The sequence below is a fragment of the Manduca sexta genome, chromosome 2, assembly GCF_014839805.1.
Source record: "Manduca sexta isolate Smith_Timp_Sample1 chromosome 2, JHU_Msex_v1.0, whole genome shotgun sequence".
Lineage (NCBI taxonomy): Eukaryota > Metazoa > Arthropoda > Insecta > Lepidoptera > Sphingidae > Manduca > Manduca sexta.
The window spans coordinates 8,662,150-8,686,117 of record NC_051116.1 but is presented as its reverse complement, the minus strand read 5'-3'; the positions used below and the strand labels follow the sequence as shown (position 1 = coordinate 8,686,117).

The 23,968-nt window shown below is 34.8% G+C and overlaps 2 protein-coding genes across 3 annotated transcripts; one reads left to right on the top strand and one right to left on the bottom strand.

Moving 5' to 3' along the window:
• The first annotated feature begins 6,208 nt into the window (after positions 1-6,208).
• Positions 6,209-23,948, top strand: LOC115449173 (pro-resilin). Its single transcript, XM_030176905.2, has 7 exons — positions 6,209-6,331; positions 8,218-8,250; positions 12,122-12,242; positions 12,523-12,647; positions 21,838-21,973; positions 22,565-22,663; positions 22,966-23,948. Exons 2-7 carry the CDS (start codon positions 8,239-8,241, stop codon positions 23,064-23,066), a joined length of 594 nt encoding a protein of 197 aa, XP_030032765.1. The 5' UTR covers positions 6,209-6,331; positions 8,218-8,238; the 3' UTR covers positions 23,067-23,948.
• LOC115449172 (ommochrome-binding protein-like) lies at positions 16,997-19,672 on the bottom strand. Of its 2 annotated transcripts, none has more exons than XM_030176904.2 (2): positions 19,543-19,672; positions 16,997-17,907 (listed from the first exon to the last, which is right to left on the bottom strand). In XM_030176904.2, the coding sequence occupies exon 2, from the start codon at positions 17,900-17,902 to the stop codon at positions 17,048-17,050; it is 855 nt and encodes a 284-aa protein (XP_030032764.1). In that variant the 5' UTR covers positions 17,903-17,907; positions 19,543-19,672; the 3' UTR covers positions 16,997-17,047. The 2 variants fall into 2 exon arrangements, with proteins under 2 accessions (XP_030032764.1, XP_030032763.1); XM_030176903.2 differs by lacking the exon at positions 19,543-19,672 and adding an exon at positions 18,945-18,968.
• Positions 23,949-23,968: the final 20 nt, after the last annotated feature.

The following is a 23,968-nucleotide window of genomic DNA, read 5'->3' as shown; positions in this document are numbered from 1 at the left end:
AGAAATGGCCAGTGCGTCTCTTATAGGCTGCAAGTCCTAAGTCATCTTTTAAAATACGCGACATGGTTCTAGGTGCTATCTTCATTTCCCGAGATAAAATCTTTTGCTTTCGGACAGGATTTCTTCGAATTCTTTCCCTTACTGCTTTGACCACCTTTTTCGTACGAACACTACGTGGACGGCCAGATCTTTTCTGTCACAAACAGAGGAGGTCTCATTGTACCTATTAATAGCCCGGTACACAAACATTTTACTAATACCAAGTGTATGGAGAGTTTTAAAAATTGCATTTGGCTCCATACCTACTTTGTGTAATGCTATCACAGCGATTCGGTTCTCTTTATCACCCCACACCATTTTAATATCGCAAAATATTTTACAATGTATTGGCGCCAAAATGAGAAAACACAATGAACAATCGTATAAAAATGACAGATTCGAAATTCAAATGTAATATTTTTTTATAATTAAGTGTAACAGTATTTATGGCCAGACTAAGTATAAGTATAGTAATGTTTTAATAGTCGTTAATGTTGGAATAAACTATTCAAAGAAATGGAAAAAGTGTTTTTATAAAGATAATATTAGTACTTATTAGAGAAAATTTAAAAGACTTTATTGGCCTTTTTGTGTTTGAACGTACTAATCTTTGATCCAATTCTGAAGTCTAATTAAATTGAACGTAGATGAAATCGCGAGCAGAGACTAGTAGGTATATCACAGTAAGAAAACTAAAAAAAACGAAAATACATCTTCATTCCCAACACCGCAAGACATACTTTGCTAACATAACATTTAATTATATAGTTAATGTAATATTTAAATTAAAGTAATAATATCACATTAACATACTATGAAAGTGTATGACATAATGTATATAATTACCTACATATTCTATTGCATTTAACATTTTATTTAACTAAATAGAATTTATAAGTGAAAACTTTACTGGTATATGTATTAGTGTTATGTCATTGTTATAAGTATAAGCGTACTGTTTGTTGCTAAAATAAAAAAAATGCTCTTGTTTCTACCATGTCAATTATAAAAGTACCACAGGAACCACGCATTGCTCTACACCTGTGCGATAATTACGAAAAATCTGGGATAAACCTTACCTATATGTTAAGCTAGGATTTGATAAAATCTATTGGTCTCTTCTACTGACAAATGTCTTCCAAACTAACTACGGAGTTTTCAGTACCTCACAAAAATCTAAACGTTATATTTATCAGCTAGTTTTTTATGAGCTGCTATGCCTCATTTTGGGCCAATTTTACCCATAAAACATATAACCTGACTGAATTGAGACGTCAAACTATTGAACTACTTCATTAATTTAAGTGACATATTGAATTTATTTATAATTTATCTACCGAATATTTTCCTACTTTCAACTTTGACATTGGCAAAATCATCGTCTGTCAAGGATGGAGCCACAATTTAAAAATTGAATTGAATTGAATCTACCGAATATTCTCTTACACAACTTACTTAATTTGTTTTAGTTAGTATTTTTATTTTCTATATTTTATTCCTTAAATTAACATGGAATTTAGATATAGCTGTGTATACCTATAATATAGGCTGATATCGGAACGGAACAATTACATGGGCCACCATAGTGGGTTTACAATTTAGGCACCGTACTTTTAATGCGGATAGAAGTATTCCACATCCAAAAATAATTGATTGTTACTGTCAGTAAGAAATGGCTGGATTGGTTGATTGAATAACTTTTCTTTGATGGTATTTTGCGAAATCCATTGACCGTATTTGCATACTAACTGGGGAGGCCTTGGGACCTCTCCTCGACAATGCGTGAGGCAATCAGCATAATTATTCTCTGTGGGAACCATAAGTTAGCTTCATGATGTGGGGCTCGTGGTATAATTCTTTATTACGTTATAAGTACGTACCGCCCTCTAAATTGCCCTTTCGACTACTTTTATCAACTCCATCCAATGGTTGTCTGGTAGAGATCGTCTCGAGCGATAAGACCGCCATTTGTACCACCGATGTTTAAATTATTCCCATTTTAGCGGCGTAAAGGTTAACACACCACTGTAGACGAACAGATGGGTACGTTCCTCTATGGAAGGGACAGATTTCCAGTCAGGCAGATATAGTGCCTGACCGGCCGCGGCCCCTCCGACAGTTCCTATTCGGAGGTGGTATATATGCTGCACGTCGCGCAAATTGTGCAAGCATGATTCAGGATCGATGTCGCCATCTATCGTGATTGCTGTGTGATTATCACTCCAGTTGTATCACTGCATCGATCCTCTTGCAGTTCCGGCGATGTTGACAAGCTGGCGGTATATGGACTAATTGTACCGCCAACTATCATAGGTAAACATACTTGTTTTAGTTTTTTAATACTTATGGTGTATAATGAAGTTTTAAATAGATAAATAAGTAAGTTTGTAGATAGGTTAGATACGAAGTTCTAAGAAGGTTTGAAGAAGAGTTTGCTTGTGATATTTTTATATCCGCCTGGATAGCGAACGTACAGAAGATGTTTAATCCCGCCATATTATTGGCCTACGTAAGTGTGTCGCGTTCCGGGATCAGCCTGAGCATATCCCATTCCAACAGGCCGGCATAATTGTGTCGCTGTCGAGGGGTAATCATCTCTCGTCAGTCGACATTCTATTGGACGGCACTCTCTTATCATCAGGTGCAGTGGGGTCTTTTTGCCGCGCGACTTCAAATTCAAATAATTTATTTGCTGAATACGGTACATTTATAGATGTTATAAATTGAAAAGTGTCGCCATATTCTACCCTAACTGGGTGTGCATTTTTTTTTTTTTTTTGCGACTTGCGTGGGTATCTATGGTGGGTCTGACACATTGTGTACGGTGGTTGCTGGCTGGGTGTATATCAATATCTTACCACCGGTAACCTTCCATTTTACTCCTTCATCGTTAAAACGAGCAACAACTTACCCAGGTCAGATTTGGTCCAAACTTCGTCTCTGAAATGAAATGATTTATTTGAATCTGTAAAATGTTATACATTATTTAGATTCCGTCAATATTAACTCTACCACCAGTTCGGAAAGCAGTTCTCACCAGAGAAGAACGGGCAAGAAACTCTGGTGTTGCTCTTTTCAAAATAAGTTTAAGGTAAAGACTACAGTACATGATAAAGTGAGGAGAGAAAAAAAATACAATTGGTTTTTTACTGTTGTTTAGAGCAGTTCATTTATATGTTCGTAAAATAAGGAATAAATTAATTTAAATTTTCATATGACTGCACAACCCTCTCAGGAATCATGATTTATTTTTCTGCAGTCTGTTTCCTCACGAATCTACTTCATCTGCTCAAAAGACATTAATTCTTAATTCCATACATTACCTCTAAGATAGGCCATTAAATTTGGTAAGTATCCGAAGAGCCTAATTAAACAGTTACAAAAGGTTCAAGTAATGTTACTTAACCGTTACAGTTCGGATATGATTTACGATGGATGAGAAATTTTAACATTTGGTTCATTTTTAGGTTTCTATTTTTGTTATTAAATTAAATAGCCAATTTGTGTTATTCAATTAAATAGTAATTGGCTAGTCGCTAAAATTGTCGTATTTAATAATATATTTTTAATACATATAATTTTTTTTTTCTGTTCTCCTTTATAGGAACTTATCATCTTAAATATCTTACTTCTCCGTGCGCGCAATGTGACAAACGGGTTACTATGTTATTACGTCACATATTAATATATAGATGAGGTTCGCCGAAATCGAATTTTAGAGCATAGAAATTAAAAAAAAAACTTTGCCAAGATCTAGCTTACAATTAACAAGATTGTAATCAATTGTGCATTTCTAAGAAAAATTTATAAATAAATTATTATAACCTCTAATGTTTGTTTTTTCTTGAGTGAGTAACTGCCACGCAACTGTGTTCAGTCAATTTTTTTTATTGTTTTTAGCAAATGCTTGCATACTTAATTAAAGGCTATGCATTCTTTAGGAATAAAATGTAGCTTATATTAATTAAGATCGTTCTATCTTTGTGGCTTTTACCCGAATTTAAACAGTGGTTTCTTCCAATCGACAAGGAAACTTCTTCGCGGGCTTTCTCATTGTTATATTTATTTAGAGGCAATTTGTAAGCTTTTGTGTTATTTAAAAATCATCTATACGGTCTTTTACATGTTTGACGTAGATCATGATTTAAATAAAAAAGTAACTGTACGCACCCTTAGAACTAAAGTGATCTAATTTAAAATTTATTATTATATTTCATGATTTTGTTAAAAAACTACTTTCGCCAACCAAAGCATGCTCTATAACCCAATGACGCAAAAGACAAAATTATAGAATAGAAACAGATTCTAACTTTCGTTGCTATCACCGAATTTATTGCGTTCTATATTGTTTCCATTTTTTTTTTATTTATTTCCCACAATTCGTCTTTTTTGAGTTAGGTTTAAGTCCTAAGGGTGCATTATAATTTCTACCAATGGGCGAACACAAAAAATAATTTAGTAGGCTTAAAACCCTACCAAACGTTAGTAACTCCTGGTCCGTGACCACACCAAGGTCACTGCAATAGCCGATCTCACATTCTCTACAATTACAACTCGGAGGTGGGTATTCTTCATGATTATTAGTTTCGGGCAAATTAGAGCAATATGACGTAACAAAGCAAGCATTGGAAGGACTTGTGTTTTATTCTACCACCGCAAAGGGATCAAGAAACTATCCTGCGTCTAATATTAAGTAAATTGTTAAACGCTCTTTTTACAGTAAGCATTATATTTCAATTCAATTTTTAGATTGTGGCTCCATCGCTGGCAGACGATGATTTTGCCAATGTCAAAGATGAAAGTAGGAAAGGTTACGGTAAATTTTATGGGTCTAATATTATCTATGACTGTTGAGCGATAAATAAAGCAATGGCATTACAAAATAATCGTAAAACACTATACATGAATTCAGAATAAGAATATTATGAATGTATAAAAATATTAAAATTCCGAATGTAAGAAAATAATAAACATTATATTAGTAAAATAATTACAGAATACAATTTTAGACATTATTGACAACGTCCAACCAGAGAGAATAAGAGAATAGTCGCCGCGTGACATATCTTCTCTTCTGCCAGCCGAGCAGCCGAATACTTCCGGAAACGCCCGATGTCATCGACTAGGATCGCGGCGGGTAACAACATATTTGTAATTCGCCCGGATAGGGAACACCGTATGCAAGGTGTAAAACCTACCATATATTTATTTAGTATTTGAGATATCATTCACCAAGTCATGTATTACATAAACCATTTAATTAGATGGTAGCTGTTTTAGATAACGTTTTTATATATTTAACTAGTTGATCCGACAGACGTTGTCCTGTCTTAACTATGAATTTGCAGCACGCATTCTGTTAATCGATGAAATTAACTTACCTTAAATTTTTTAATTTTCCGCGCATTTTTTTGATTTTTTCTTTCATAAGAACCTTCTCCTGACAATAACAAACACAACAAAAAAAAATAGTGAAATCGGTCCAGCCAGTCCAGCCAGTCACGCGTGATGGCGTGACCAAGAGAAATAGGGATTCATTTTTATAAATATAGATGATGTTACAAGCTTGATAGTTACTTTCATAAAAATACGAACAGGCTGGCGTAAATACTTAGCATCACGCTGTTTATTATCAGGGGTAAGCAGAAATGTTATGCACATTTCGCCAACTTTGTAAGGTTATTGGCATTTATGGGCCACGTTTTCAAACTTCGGATTGGTATTTAGAAAATACCGAGACCCGGGATTCGAACCCGAAACCTCAGCGTGAAAGTCATAAAGTGTATGCTATATTACGCCAACGTGTCGGTCTTGCTAATCTAAATTTCGTTTAAGGTTATATAGAGCAAGAATTGAATCTTAGACTTTACCGTGCAATACTCAAGCTAACAAATCACACATTAATCTTATCTAAGTATATGATTTTATATTCACAATATACAGTATTGTTCAAAGAAATATGCGAGTACATAATGATATCGTTTGAAACATACGACCTCACCTAATTAGTCTGATTGACCCGTCTTATTATATTTTACCGTTCTAATACGGCTATTTACCATAGATCGTGAAACATATTGCGAAATCTTTTCGTATCAATATCTGCAATCATTAGAGCATCACAAAGATGCGCCCTCCATTATTCGTGTGTATAAATACATGTACGCGCGCGAACTGTATCAGTGCAAGTCCGCAACTGGTTCAGTTACCGCGCTTTTTCAAATTTAAATTTCGAACGCGTTCGGTTTTTTAAGTGTATCGGTTGCCAGGATTTTTTATTAGTTTTGTGAAGGTAAAGTTGTTTTTTTTTTGCGAAAAATAGCTGTTACTTGTTTCTAAACGGCCAGTTTGGTTTTGTAGTGTCATAAAATAAAAAATATACTTTTTTATGTGAAGAGTAGGTGTCAGTTCTAAAAGGCCAGTTTTGTTTTATAGTGTTAGAAAACAAAAAACTCTACAAAAAAATAACAAATTTTTTCCTAGTGATGTAACATATAAATAAGAAATTTATATCGACTCTTAATTTTTACAATAATTTACTGCCATGTAAATGACGTAAATATAATTATATATATTCCCAATCTAATTAACAAACTTCAAAATAAAAAAAAGATACACATATCTTTTAACAAATAATCTTGAACATTATAAATGCACATAAATAGTATAAATAAATTATTTCCCATGTCGAATTATTAAGATCATTTTGTTGGTAATCATTAAAAAATTGCAAGTTCAGTTTTATACAAAAAAAAATTCACGCCACGCCTATAAATAGTATGTAAATATTTTTATCATACAGATAGTAATGCTAAAAATACAAACTCCAAACTCGGAACGTAATCCTGTTCCAGACATTTGTCATGTTAGGCAAGTTTCCCGCGCCAACCTCTTTATGTAATGTTAATTGTAGATTTTCTTCGAGTTTACATCACGTGTGATAACATCTGAACTTTCCACACGTGGGAATGATTATTTGACCATTGTAATGTGATTATAGGTACTTCTGCTCGATTACCTCATTGCACGCATAAAACAGCTGAATGTGATGTTTCTATCTAATTCAAATTCTATATAGTATACTTCTTTTATTGAAGGCTGTGATGCTATATTGATAGGCTTCCCCCAAATTTTGGGGATTTTGAGGGTATGGCGGGAATTTTGGGGGAAATTAATTCAGCCAATAAAGAAACAAAATCGAATAGTTGTTTAACAATCGTATCTTCTTCCACTTTCAATGTGAGATTGCAATATACATTTTTAAGGATGATGCAGAAGTTTCGGCTTCTTTAATAGTTGTCTATATAACTTCAACCTTCTTCGGATGATAAAATTCCGCATTTTGTATTACAATATACCACATATTGACCACCGCCCCATTCCATCTGGGAATCGGTTACGCTGCTACTAGCGCAAAAGGAATATTATGTAACATACATATTTGTAGAATCAATAATTCAAATGTCAATAGTTATAATATATCTACGTGGATATTGTGTTCAAATAATTTTAATCAGTCAAATAGTAAACAAATGGTTATCATACTGCCATTCACTGATATGACATTTAATTTCAAAGATAATTGCTTCAAAAAGGGCATAATATAAAAAAAGGAAAAAATTATTTAATTTTTTTTCTAGTAATTAATAAAAATATTAGGCGTTCAATCGTTCTGGATGTAAAAGTAAACGATTAAAACAACTGTCTACTTAAATATTAATAAAGTAATAATACTCAAAAACGCATAAAGTATAATACGCCTCTGAGTGCAGAGGTTAGTTTTTAATATTATATTTTCATCCATGTATTATATACGTGCTATATCGATATATACATACGTAGAATATACATCAAAGTATAATTCCAATATAATGTAGGTTAAAATTCTTTAGAGTTGATCTAAAATAATAAAACGACACAATTTATTAAAATTGTTATTTAAAAAGCACCACTATTGACACAAAATATAGTGACATAAAAATATATAAATTTAAATGATTCGTATTATAAGATTGTAGATAATTACGAGGAAGCTCTCATTTCGATTCTTCAATAACAGTAATTGCCATAAAATTAAGCTCAATATTTCTAGATTTATATTAACAATAAATCATTTTTGATTGTTATTTTATTATGTTTACACTATATTGATTCAAATAAAACATATTTCGTTTTCAGGTCATCAGAAAAAGAAACACAATGCTGTTTATGGTAAGCATTAATTTTTATTTTATCACGAATAATAATTTTAAATTATTGTCTACTATCTAGACTCTAGACTAGTTTTTTGAGTGGTAATTAACCGTATTACGTAAGATTATAGCGTTAAATATGGCCACTGAGATTAAATCATTAAAAAATCGCTAATAAACATTAAACTGTTATATTTATAAGTAGTATAACTTTAGCCTACTATTCCTCATATATTTCAATTACCATCTCATGTCTAACAATACTTTGTAATTCTAGGTGTTAGATAGTGTTTCTATGGGCGGTCGTATCGCTTATCATCAGGCGAACGGCAAGCTTATCTCCTCATTTAAAGCAATAAAAAAGTAATTAATACTAATATATAAACCTGAAGAGTTTATTTGAACACTAATCTTAGAAACTACTTAACCGATCTTGATGATTTTTCACTGATAGGAAACTGCATTACTCCTAAGTGCTATAGCAATAAAAGTATTTTAATTTTAAATTAGTAGTTAATATGGATAGTTATAGAGTGGCGTTAACGTAAAATATCGACTGAAAAGAGATCGTAATGCGTCACCATTTGACTTAATTATATAGCCTGTGGAAAACTAGATATACTCAGGCTGATATTAGCGACTTACTATAGGTAGTTATGTCGGGTTTTATATCTTACCTTGGTCACTATTCGGACGAATACAAATTCACGGTCTCAAGAACAAAATGTCATCTGCAATATTGTCTAGTTGGAGTATGAAGGTTTAAATATCAATTAGTCATTTAAAAACTATTGATTGTTATCAATTTTTTTTTAAATTTCTATTTTGAGGTTGAATTAAAACCTCCATATTGCAACTAGAGCATTTTGCAGATGACATTTTGTTCTTGGAGACCGTGAAAATATACCAACTAAGTAAATGTTTCTTATCTCCATAAAAATAAGGAATATATTCGAAAATGCCTTTGTAATAGTAATTTAAAAAAGAATAGGAAATAATAGTCTTTATATACACAGGTATTCCAATTTCCTAAATTACGAAATCTGCGTACTTCTTAGAGATTTTATATCTGCAATAGAAAACAAACTTTCATAATGAACGCGGTCGAACCGTGACGGTACATCCAAATATTATAACATACAATCACACACGTATACTTGGGATATAGCGGCGATAGCTTAGTTGATTGTGAAACGGACTGCCGAGACGAATGTCCGCAGGTTCAAATCCTGAGGGCACACAACTCTGAATTTTCTTAAGTTATGCGTGTATTCTTTGTGAATTATCGCTTGCTTTAACGGTGAAGGAAAAACATCGTGAGGAAACCTGCACATCAGAGTTTTCTATAGGAATTTTGAAGGTGTGTGAAGTCTACCAATGTGCACTAGGCCAGCGTGGTGGACTAAGGCCTTATCTTAGTAGTAGAGGAGGCCCGTGTCCAGCAGTGGGTTAGTATATAATACAGGGCTGATATTATTATTACAAGAGAATTGCCTAAATATAACCGAGTCCCTAACCCCTGTATACCCTACCCTGGCATACCAAACAAAACAAGCGGGGTTTCTTCGGTGTAAACGGGACGGCCCCGGGGTATCTTGTTGCACTGAGATAGCTTCACGAAACCGTTTCTGAATCCAACCCATTAACTACTTCAGTCTACAGATCTATCACTGATCAGCCAGTTTGTAACGCAATTACAAAACAAAAATACAATAGTATTTAAAACAATGTGTGTTTTATTATTTGGACAATACAATGGGCGAAAGTTAATGAATGCATCTAATGTAGACAAAACCGTCCATCCATTACAATCATAATTAAACAGTTAGGTTTTGTCAGCCGCTCCGCCCGTGTGAAGAGCATTCCTGGAATACTCCGATTGTGTTCTTTTCCGGGATTGGCGGCTAGAGGCTTTAAGAACCGGTTGCAAAAAATGTCTCCGATTTTAAATATCGGAGGTACCTTATTAGTAAACATATGACCTAAAATAAAGAACGTTTTCAGTTAAGGCATCAAGCAAGGTCTACATTATAGCGAATTGTTGAAAAGTCAAAGTTACATTATCTACCTTAAAGTGTACAAAGTTTTAAATTCTGCGTAGATCGGACCGTCAACAGCTAAAGAAAAGTATAATACACAGAGCTTAAGTTGCTATCTAAGAGCTTGTACTCAGCTAAGTCGGTGTTGTTTAAACCAAAATTCAGCTCTCAAAATTTGCCATCAGCTGTGACTTAAGATATCATTTGAAATGTTGATATTTGTTTATTAAAAAGCGATTACCTTAAGACAATGACTTTAATTAGACAGCGTTTCAAGTGATATCGCACTTCAGATTGAAACTTAGTTGCATTCTTAATACTGTCTTGAATACTAAAGCCATTGTCTTATGCTCAAGTCTCAGCTTTTGCCTGGAAAGCCGCTAGAAACCTATAATTAATAATGTAGACCGTGTTCCATCTATATCTAATTACATTACCCAATCCTAGGGGAGTCGGTGTGAACCAGGGTAATTGTGGCCGCTTGAAAGTAAGTGAAAGGCTCGACGGCCAGGGCATTATTAACTTACGTTATGGGAATATTTAGACGCTGTTAGATTGAGTTCTTTTCATGGAAATATGCCTTATGTATAATCAAGTTTTGAATCTTGGTATATAGCTCTTCAATCTATACTATTATATAAAGCTGAAGAGTTTGTTTGTTTGAACGCGCTAATCTCAGGAACTACCGGTCCAAACTGAAAAATTCTTTTTGCGTTGGATAGCCCTATGTTCGTGGAGTGCTATAGGCTATATATCATCACGCTATACCCAATAGGAGCGGAGCAGTAATGCCTAGTCTCAGGAACTACCGGTCCGAACTGAAAAATTCTTTTTGCGTTGGATAGCCCTTTGTTCGTGGAGTGCTATAGGCTATATATCATCACGCTATACCCAATAGGAGCGGAGCAGTAATGGCAAATCTCAGGAACTACCGGTCCAAACTGAAAAATTCTTTTTGCGCTGGATAGCCTTTTGTTCGTGGAGTGCTATAGGCTATATATCATCACGCTATGACTAATAGGAGCAGAGCAGTAATGGCTAATCTCAGAAACTAGGAGTTTGAACTGAATAATTCTTTTTGTGTTGGACAGCCCTTTGTTCCTGGAATGCTATAGGCTATATATATCGTCACGCTATGACCAATAGGAGCGGAGCAGTAATGAAACATGATGCAAAAACGGGGACAATTTATTAGTTTTGAGAGCTTCTGTTGCGTGCGCTGCGTAAACGGTTAAAGTTATGCAACAAAAATGTATGACGGGATTGTTCCTCTTAAAAGTTCTACAAAAATATATCATAAAACAAAGTCCCCACTGCATCGGTCTTCTCGAACGTGTTAAACTCAAAAACTACCCAACGTATTAGGATAAAATTTGGTATGGAGACAGTTTGAGACCCTGGGAAGAACATAGGCTCCCGGGAAAATATATAGCGTGACTTTTATAACGGAAAACTTTAGCCCGAAAAACTTTATAACGCGGGCGGAGCCGCGGGCAAAAGCTAGTCGTAATATAAAATTAATATATAAATTATTTGAAATTGAAAAATTGGCACAGATTGAATGTCTTGTAAAGTAAATTCAATTTGCTGAACAAATCTGTATGACATTTGGCACACTAACAGACAATATTGTCTGGGATAAATTGTTTTCGAGAAAGCACACTGTGGGGCTTTACTTTTGGAAAAGTACTTCACGTGGAGCTGCGAGCAATATCTTATCATCTTCAGCCTTTGGAAGTCCACTGATGAACATAGGCCTCCCCTAAAGATTTCTAGACCGATCTATTAAAACCGACCTGCAGCCACCGAGTTTCTATGACTTAGTTTAATATAAATGCTTTGTTCTTCCAGATCGTTCTATCGTCCCTTGCTGCGCTCGCGAGCTGCGAGCCGCCGGTGCAGGGCTACAACTACCAACCAGCAACTAACAACTACAACGTGCCGAGCAACGCCTACCTACCTCCCAGTACAAGTATGTGGTTTTCAAAAAAGAGAGTAATTTTAATGTTTTTAAATAACAGTTATAATTTTATAATGATAATATTCTGAGTTTTTAGGATAAATAAAAGATATTTTTATTTTCAATAAAAGTGGTTAAAGCAATTTTTGTTATTGGGAAGAAAGTTAAATTTTAAATAGGTAAGACTATACAAAAAGTAGTTACACCACCAGAACTGTGTCGCTTCACCAGGTGAGCAGCTTGTTCATCACACCATTCAGTAACAATAAACGAAACATTTTGCTCGTTTCAGATTATGGTACTCCGAATAGCAACTACCTACCACCAGCTAACCATGGTACGTCTGGTAGCCACGGCCACGGCTCCCACGGGCACGACTACCAAGGCCATGATCATGGACACGGAGACCATCATGTGGTAAGTTCGAAATATGTATTCAAGGAATCCCAATGAAAGGAGAGAAGTATTCTTTTGCTTTTAAATTTTCACGCGGGCTAAGCTGCGAAAAAGGATAGTATTCTCGTAAAGACAGGTGGAGGATAAATTGATAACCTGTCGACATGTAATTGCGTTTGAAGTATAGCATTCCAAATAGATATTTACTCGTATAATTAAACCTCCATGCCACTGTGTGATAACCCTGGTGAGAAACGATAAGTCGTGGGTTCGATCTACGCACTAAGACAAATGTGTCATCTTAAATATTTATTTTGAATGAATCCATTGTAATTTATAGTCACGATACAATTCATTTTAAAGGAGGTAGAATTACATTACGTTGTAAAGAAATATAGTATAAAAAGTACCTACAGTTTAGCAAAAACATATTATGCTTTGTCACTTTAAAAATTATAATATACTTAGTAATACAGCATAATTTTGACTGGCAGCTGTGAACGACATGGTCAAGTTACTTTGAGCTTAAAGATAGTGCTAGGAACCCAATTTTAAATATTATTAATACCAAACCTTGACAACTAACCTCTACATGATTTAAGACAATGTTAAACAAACAATAATTTATTTAACATTTCTGTGCACATTATAAACTAGATAAGAACTTATCGGACTTAGTTTATAAATGAAATCATCTTCTGAATAGTATATATCACCGTAATCTCCGAAGGTCATGCTACGAGGGATAAAATCTAGATCAGCCACCATTCTTGCAGTGCCATTGGCACAGTCTAAAGCGTAGATACCGTCTTCTGTTACACCATAAGTTCTACCATCACTCACTATAAAATTATAGACTACAGACAGATCAGTATTTTTGACGATTTCATGTCCATTAATAGCACAATACACACCGCACATAGTCACAAAATGCACATCTCTATTATCGTCAATTTCAAACTCCATTACTGTTTTCATGTTAATTAGCTTAACAGCTGTCTTGCCTTCGTTAAATACCTTATATAACATGTGATTGTTAGCATCTAAAAGGAACATTTCGTTATTCCTTACAACCAGTTTCATTATGTTGACGTTATATAAACCAATGTTTCTAGCTTCGTTTGTAACTGGATCGTATTTGTATAATCCGTCTTCAGAGCCGAAGTACACATCACTAGTGTCCGGATCTACAGCTATCGCCTTGTTTTTTTCAATGCCGTGGATTTTCTTCGCTTGTTTTGTTATAACATTTATCACAGCTCGTCCTGAATTCTGTATCACGTCATCCATGTACATGAAGAATAGGTTTCGACTCGACGAATCGTAAGTTAATTCTTTTGGTGACTTAAATTGGTCTGTAAGGAGCTTTTTCTTGTAAATCCTGGCTCCTATTCTCTGGAGCGGGGTGTCTGTCAGGTATATCCGTAATTTCGCCTCTACGGCTATTAAAAATAATAGTAAAATGTACTTCATTTCCAACGCGTTTGGACCGCGGTTGAGCGTGTTGAAGACTGCTGATTGTTTTGATTCGTTATCTCTTGTAGTTCTGTAACAAAATCATTTGCTGTTTCATCGCCACTTGTTTGTTGTAATATAGCTTTTATTATTTCGATAATAAGGGTGTGGGACGATTTGTTTGTGAGTTTGCGTGCTTACGTTCCGTGAAGTGCCCAGCATGAGTAAATGAGACAATTGTAGCAAACAATTGTAGAGGTCGTCTGTTCATCTGATTTGTGATAATCCCATCGTCACAAATGGGGAAATCTGTTTTGTGGTTTTTGGTGTATATCAACGTGCCTGCGATAATAATTCTTACATTCAGATTTTTTTTATTTTTCTTTTAATTGTGTATAATTATTTGATTTTTATAAATTTAAGTTATCTAATTCTAGAAGTAGTATAATATAATGGATTATTAATTATTGAGTACTTAATTAAACCTTATCCATCTTTTTACTAATCGTCCAATTTATTGTTTGCTATTCCCGGTAAGAAATATTGAGTCTCTATTTAGGTAACTTGTCGAATAGCGATGTTCAACCTAATTAAAATTAAATGAAATGAATTATTTTTTTCGAACTCATACAATGTTAAATATTATTTAGAACCCATATAAACTCTACCGCCAGTTTGAACAGCAGTTTCCACCATAAAAGTACTGACAAGGAACTCTAGTGTTTTCCTTTCCATATTATGTCTCGTAAGCTGAAGCTTTAAGGTCCTTTAATAATTAAATATCTAGTAAAATTTCCTAAAGACGAGGAAGATACGAGTGTACCCAAATGAGAAGCTAATGCTATAAAGAAACGTCAGCATCTTTGGACGATTGCCATAATTAAGTATGCCGAAAGAATCTTAAGTGTTTGCAAAAATAGTTTTTATATCGGTAATTTTGATAATATCAAAAAAGAGACGGTGATACTTATATAATTGATTTCAGCTTTAATAATATAAAACGGAAATTCGGTACCGTTTAACGATTTTTTATGTTTACCCGAATGTTAAACATCGAAATTAAACTAGTTTTTGGTATTTACCCCGGATTTTTATATTTTCATTTAAGACACTACTGTCAACAACTGAAATATTATAAAATTTTGTATAAGGAATTGTAAAATGTAGATATTGTTACTTATACTTTTCATACGAACAATACACCAGTCCGTCCCGTGACCAAGGCTGCAAAGCCTTCGAAACGTCAGAATAAAATTAAAAATATAAAAAACACGAAAACTAGGTTTAATTCAATGTTCCGTAACGTTGCGAAACGGGTGATAGTAACCTCAATTTCTGCCTCGATATTTCTTTGATATTAGGTGGAATTTGTAGTTCTGATACTTAAGCATAGCAATCCTGCTCACCATCAAGCAGATTGCCTGTCTCTTAAAAACCTGATGAAAATCAAACAAAATATTCCTTGCTAAAATTCTTTGTCACACGACGACAATGATTTCATTATTGTCGACACGCGAGCCGAATTATCGAGCTTCCAGACCGATTCATCGCTTTCATTAACTTTATTGGATGAACCCACGCTTTCTGTATTTGCCAGGAAACAGAAAATATTTTGAGACTAACTCTTGCCAGCAACTCTGTTTGCATTAAAGTCTTGTTTTGGCATAATAGTTCAAGAAAAAATATACCTTTTTATGTGATAAGCCTGTTATTCATGTACGGTTACTGGTGGTGTATAACGGAGTCTGATGGATGAGGGCAGCCCAGAACCGGTCCCTGTGGCGCTCAATGGGGGAGGCTTATGTCCAGCAGTTGACGATTCCCGGCTGAAATGACGATGATTGGTGGTGGAATATTTGAATTCGCCCGGATAGTGTGATCACAAGGTCTAAAACCGCCATAGCAGTCCTTGTAAGTGTCGCGTTCTGGGTTCAGCCTGTGTATCTGATTTCAAATAGGTAGGGGTGATTTTTGACTGAGATGGTTAATCTTGTCCGTCGACATTCTATTTGAATTTCACTTTGCTCATCATCAGGTGAAGTGTGGTCATTTTTCTGTGATTGTATAATATCATACTTTGTCTATTTATGTAATTCATTACTCTAGATTTTATAGGATATATGTTAGTAATGATATCTGAATCTGTGAGATCAAATAGCTGTAATGTTTCCAAAGATTTTAACATTAGTAGAATAATTACTATCAGGCCATGACAGGTTCCAGAACAACAATTCGTCTTGGTCTAACATATCTATACATATTATAAAACAAAGTCCCCAAAAGCAAAGCATGTGATCGATTTTCTCAAAATCTTCTGAACGAGTTTTTATGAAATTTTGTATGGAGATAGTTTAAGACCCTGGGAAGGGTATAGGCTACTTTTTATCCCGGGAAAATATATGACTTTTATCCCGAAATACGCAGGAAAAGCCGCGAGCAAAAGCTAGTGGATATCTAAAACGATAAAAAAGATATAGAAATATTGCTTTAACAAGACATGATTAGCTGAAAGATTTACTGTCTGGCGCCTGGTGAATCATCACGAATAACTAAATTATAGTCCCCAAGATTCCAGAGGAAATTGGCGTAAATTACTTTAGACATAGGTTTCTTAGTTTTTTTTACATTGTAACAGCAAGAGAAGAGTATTGAAGAATTCTACAAATAACTAACCTTAATGTTAATTCATATTAAAGTTTGTAATTCACTAAAATTGTAGATGATGGTGTTAAGCCTTATTAAGATCATTCATAAAGTTTCATTCTGGTAGATTGTGTTCCTGGGTCAGTAATTAAACATCCAGCTTGAAGGACCAATATTAGAAATTTAAGGAAAAATCATCTACAAGATCAACGTCCACTGCAATGGACTTGAAATAGTTACTTTGTTACATCATAACAAAAATAACATTGTTGTGCTAAAGAAAAAGAAAAACACTTAAAAAACTTTATTACAATAAAAAAAACTCAACATGACTTGCTCCTATTCGGCCTCAATCTAATAAGTTTTACAGCGTCAGAGTACACTATATTATTATTATTATCAAACGCAAGTCCAAACGCATCGTCTATATCGAAAATCTTCTCTAAACTTTGCGTGGCCTTTCTTACAGCATACACACCATCAGAGAAACAGGCATACACATTACCATTTATATCTGTTGTTAGAGCTCTGATTCCTATACTTCCTATTTCTTTATAAAGCACTGAGTCTAGTGTCCCTTTCTTGTGTCCGTACAATCCTGTATTATTAGTGTAAAACATCACATCTTCATTATCGATAACGAAGTGTTCAACTTTAGTGTCTTGTAATTCTGCTAATCTTTCACTCTTTCCGTCTATTAATACGTAAAGGAATTGTGACGGGAAATTAGAGAAGTAAAGAAAGTCTTTGTAATATAACGTCCAAATGTTCATGCCTCTTTGGGCAAATAATTCGGCTTTGTTGTTTCTAGGGTCGTATTTGTAGATACCGTCGCTTCCTCCGATGTAAATGTCGTTGGTGCTAGGATCTACGGCTTGAGCAAACCCATTAGAAACACCTTCAATGTTCTTAAACTCTTTTGAGTTCAAATTGAGTCTTGCTGAGCGAAAATCGTCTTCATCTACCTTAACATTGTAACTAAAGTAAAGATCGTTTGTACTGTGATCTACTGATAGGAGGAACGGTCGATCTAGATCTCTGTGCAGGATTTCTTGTTCGTGGTAAGTTCCATTGATGATAATGCCATCGCAGACTTTCTCTTCCACTTCTATTGATTCCTCCTTGATCACTCCAGCCTGGATCGCGAGGAGACTCGACAGGATTAGGAACAGTTTCATTTTATCTGGAATTTGCGAAAGTTTTGGGTTAGTAACATAAAGAAATGCAATTAAAAATATTATTGAGGACACATGTCCTAGATGCTAATCGCTATTATCTAGATAGTACAGCATATTTTGGATATTGTGAATGAGTCTTCTGCTATTTAAAATACTTTAAAATCACATAAATAGATATATATTTTTTTTATACTTTGATTTCAATGCCTTTAACTAATTATTGAGTATTTTCGGACAGAAGTTATGATCAATAAATTATATACAAAACAATTTTTTTTTTTAGTATAGACGACATTTTGCAGTTATTTTACCTCGTTACCTACTCCACTTCTAAGATCTTCGCTCTTTATATCTCCTCATGAGCAAAGTCTATCTACCTCTTAAGTTTGCATGTACTAAGCATAAAAATCAATTATAGCATATTTATCGTTATTCTAAGAATTTAATTACCAGGCACATATTAAGATAACCTACTATATAGGTATGACTCCATGATTACGCATTATGTGTTTGACCTGTTTAATTAATTTTAATTTGTATCTTTTAATTAACTCCAATATTTATATCTGAAATATCGTTTATAGTCATTATTCCTTACATGTATAATCTTTCTTGTTTGACTACATGATTTCTTTTACAATATTTAATAGTGGACTTTTAATATTTTAGTAAGTTACATTCAAAATCGACGCTATTATTTGAAATAGCTACTATAATATATTCAGTCTTAAAAACTATAAAAGCGAATACACATCTCCCCATGTTTCTTAAAAGGAGTAGGCAATAGTGCAACCAGGGAAACCACTTTCCGACCTGCATTCCGCCTCATAATGTGAAATTGCCAAATCGAGCACAAATTTCAGACTTCGAGCACGCACTTAAAACTAAGTACGTTTCACATAATTATAACTAATGAGAAATAAGATATTCCATTATTGGACGTACAGTTCATTTTGAAACACAAGCCGTTGGGACGAATCGTTGTGGCTTTTCACGTGAACGGAGGCTATTTTTTTTTATTCCGATATAACGTTAAACCTACCTTGATTATCTCTGCACCACCCTAAGGTTGACTGGTAGAGAATGCCTATGGCATTAAGTCCGCCTGTATACTTTTGTATATAAAGTGCTAAATAAATAAATAAAGTGACCCCACTGCAGCTGATGGTAAGTGGAGTCCAATAGAATGTCGACTGACGAGAAATTATAACTCCTCAACAGTCGTCATAATTATTTCGGCCTCTTGGACCCGGATATACACAGGCTGACCCCAGAACGCGATACACTTACATACTACATAAATATATTGTACCACCAGCCGAATTATTTAGTTTGTTGCCGATATTGATTTGGTATCTTTTAATTTTAATTATAACAAGGAAGATTTTAAAATCCTTGTTAGAAGTAAATGCAGACACTTTTGAACAGATTTGGGTGGTAGGCACACTGATAGACCATACCTAGAATTAATTAGAGTCTACTTTTCTTCGTATAAAGTGCACTGTTGGTATTTTAATTAAGATAGTCACGCGAGAGTATCCGCGAGTAACACCTTTACACTATAGATGGCTTACACTAGGTAAGTAAATAATTAGTCAAGATTCCGAGTTTTGCATAAATAAAACGCGTGATTGACTTACCGAGTCTCAGAGTAGGCGAGCGATAACTAAACTGCCAATCTGAAGCTGTCAATGATTGTACATCAATGTTATAGAACAATGAAGATGTGGAGTATTGGCGAAAGGTTAAATATTTCGAAAGAGAACCAGACACTGCACAATATATGTACTAACTAGTTGTGCCCGCCGTTTCGCTAGCGTGGAAATCGTAATGTACTATTAACTTAAACCTTCCTCATGAATTGCACTATCTTTTAGTAAAACTGTACAAAAATCCGTTCCGTAGATTTTGAGAAAATCGAATACATACATACAGACAGCTTTGTTTTATTATATGTATAGATAAATGTAAATCGTTCTCATGATTATTATATTTTACATACATTACGAATGGGAAGACGGCAGCGATCGGGTTATATGGACTCTTCATTACAGGTGAGGAGAGGATTCTTGTAAAGATTGCATTAAAACGTATAGGGAATAAGTCCGTCTTTGGCAATAAAGAGCTAACCTTTGAATGTCCTATTGCTGTAACGAATTTCTATTCGTTAATTTACACGCAATATTATGTCACGAATATTATCTTGAATTGTGAGTTTACTAGTTATAGTTGTAGCTTTGTCTATCCTTTGGGTATGAAGGCGTGAACCTATACCACTTATGACCTAGGATTTAGCTTAATTAAATGCTATGCCGGAGCACTGATTTCGAGATGATCTCTTGACTGATATCATTGATAAACAGGTAGTAAAAATAACAAAATATATATACGAAATAAATTCACAAGTATGTTTTCAGTGCCACGGTTTGTTATTCAACCATAGGACCTAATATATTCTTGAATCAGTGAAAATCATCATAATTAATCAGCCGCAGGATGCTCTCTCTAAATTATGAAGACTACGCGACGTTTTCACCATATACACATATTAAAACAATTTTATTCTTCATATTTTGAAATATTTTAAATACAACAATCTCTATACTTTTCGTAATTCCGCGTAACGTACGGATGAGATAATTGAAAGGTTATCAAAGTTATATTAAAAACAATTAATATGTTATTCTGGAAACATTATTATGTTCGTCTTGGAATTTTTGAGGATACTATTCACATATCTCGTTTATATTGAAAAGGTAGGTAGAGACTTAACTAGTGGCAAAATTCACAGATTTTTTTATGTTCCATTATGTGGTAGACCTATTATCATCGGTCAAACATGTCCATCCCTAGGGCACCTTGAACTGAGGCCTAAGTCCTCTCAGTAGTAGAGGCCCGTGCTTAGCAGTGCAACAGGAGTATATGGTTGATAGTATACTATTACATGTAATAAATATCGCGACAAAGTGGGAAGGTTCATTGCGTCTCTGCCTACCCCTTCAGGCATAAAAAACGTGAGTTTGAGTGTGCCTATTGTATTATATATGCCAATCCGGGAAACTCTAGTTTATCCGAAATAAAACGATATTTCAGCTCGTGTATAGAACTTGGAACCTCTCAGTTCTCAAACGTACAACCACATAACCCATAAATAAACAATCATAATTATTTTATTTTTAATATAGCTAACAATGTGAACAATACCGGAAATATTTGGTTTTAACTGTAAACTAAGACTCTTTTATTGTTTTCCCCTACACATGTAGAGCTTGTGCTGAACTGATGATAGCCAAAGTTTATTAAAGGCCGGGTATTAAAGCAAGGTCGTATGACGATAAGTGATAACCATTAACATTACATCAAAAGAATTATGGATGACGACCTTAAAGCAAAGGAATCAAGATGGAAAGGAAATTTGGACCTGCAAATATCTCTCATCACATGACACACAATAGCTGTCACTTCGTGTAACGATACTAACCAAAAATGGATATCTACAGCTCACTCTAGCACATAAATGAAATTAGTATAATACCAATGGGTGTAGGTAATAGTCCAAAAATCCGTTTCTATTACTCTTACGTCTGTTTCTGGCCATCTAAAAGTTGATCCAAAGATTAGACATCTCTTTACTCCAATGAGGCGATCCCGGGATGAACGGCAGTTCGGGTAGATGGCTTTCCATGGTATGGCGTCTTTCGGAATTCGGGAGCCCCTTTAGCTCCCCTTTATAAGTGAGACGAGCTCCAAGGTAGCATCGCGCAGGGAAAGCTACGCATAGCTTTTTTTGTGCAACAAAATATCTCGAGGGAGCCTCGCATGCACCAAAAAAAGATAATACATCTCATTGTTAATTGTATATCTCCAGTCTATCTTTAAGTTATATCTAACCGTTTTATTGGATGGACAATGAAGAGTTCTGTTATCTCTTTCAGCCAAAATCCTATGAGTTCGGGTACTCAGTGAAGGATGCACACTCCGGCAACGATTATGATAGAAAGGAGGTCTCTGATGGCAACGAGGTGCGTGGAGAGTACAGAGTGCAGCTGCCTGATGGGAGGACGCAGATTGGTGAGTTTATAATATTCTGGATTTTGTTTCTGCTTCGAGTCGGTCGGGCAAAGTGATATTGAATTTACCTGCATATCAGCCAGAAGTCTAGAATTTGTGCTCGATATGGCGATAGGCTCGCCCTCTGAGACATCATAGGATAGAAACCACTAGGAGGACAATTGATGCCCTGGATGCATCTTCCAGGTCTTGGTAAATTTTCTAACGACTCAAGGAGGAATTTTATGGTATTGTGGCTATTACTTGGGATTGCTCCGGTGTGAAATCCTTTCGCAAGATGAAAGTCTTGTGCAGTTATTGTGGACAAAAAGTAGTCTAAGTTAATCCAGGACTTATCTATAGTCAGTATGACAAGTTTTGTTCCAATTTGTTCAGCAGTTCGGCTTTTACTTCTAAGGTTTCAAAACTTTAATTATCACAACTCAACTTTCGGTTTTAAAATATACGTACCATTAGTAAAGTATGTTATTCTGTTACACGAATTATTGTAACTATCAATTAGTTTCTGTAACAGCAACTACCAAAAGCGCATGTTTCCCACACAGCGGCATTATCTCTGCCAGAATCATTAGTCTCTAAATTTGGTTGCAGTGACTTACCATGCTGATTGGCAGACCGGTTTCCACGCTGACGTGAGGTACGAAGGAGAAGCGCGTTACCCTGAGGTCGTGCATAACAATCATCAGCAAGGTAATAATAGCTTTAAGTATTTGTACGAACTGGTAGGCAGTGGACAGATGACCTCATAAAGGTGGCAGGAGGTCGCTGGATTCGGACCGCTTTCAATAGGTCGATCTGGAAATCTTTGAGGGAGGCCTATGTTCAGCAGGGGACATCCTGCGGCTGATGATAATGATGATTTATTAATGTAGAATCTAACAAGGGATCAATGGGTCATAAAGAGATGACAAGGTATTTGTATGACCATACAAAAGGTAAATAATATGTGCTGTCTCTTTACACGTCATTCCTATAAATATTCTTTTCCCCAGGTGGTTACAACTACAACGCCCCGAACTACAGCGGTTCACTCACCGGCTTCCATGGCAGTCAACAACCATCTACTTCATACGGTCCTCCGGGATATCATTAAACTTAACAACACTAGCAATATTACTATCCACCAGTCTTGCAGGAACGACATCTATCTAGAGATTATGACAATTAACTGTAAAGCTTAAGTTTTGTTCATTACAGTTTGTTTATTTGTTGGTCAGACTGTTTCAAAAATAGTTCCATAGAATACCATGTTTTGCTAAATACGTTGATATTCTAGATTTCCGAATGAACATTATAGAATTGATATTCAAGACCTAAACTTACAAGAGAGTGCTTGATCTTTGCCGTTGCTATTGTTTATAAGTAGGCGTTGAATACAAGACAGGTTGCTTACGGCCGGTTTCAATAACTGATCCCAATCTTTCTTCAAACCTATTCTGAATGTAAACCAATCAAATTAAGAATTTGCAAGCATTTAAAAAACCCTTTGTGTGCTTAGAATGTAAACACAAGGCTCCGTGTCGTTTTATTGATTGGTTGAAACTATCACGTTACTGACGCATTGGTCTTTCGACCAATTATGATTACAAACATCAAAATTAAACATCGATTTACAAGCTGCGTTTTTGGGACATTCTAAAGGGACTGATTGGTCCATTTTTGCGATGGATTGAAAAAAAGATAGGGATCCTTAATTGAAAATGGCGGTTATAAAACCTATCTTTGACTTTTTTCTCTTCCTTCATTTGTACTCCAATGTGAGGTCAGCGCAACAAACTTCTATACAAGTTGTAGAAAAGATTTTTGTTTGTCGTTCTCTGATGTTATCTCCGACTGGAAGCTTTGAGATTAAGATATATCCTTCTGTGCATATATTTAGTTAATTCAGTAGGTAGTATTCAGAGCGAGGTACCTGTTTAAGTTTACATGTCAGTATTGTTTTATGATAAATAAAAACGATTTTAATATTGAAAAATAGTTTTATTTCCTAAAAAC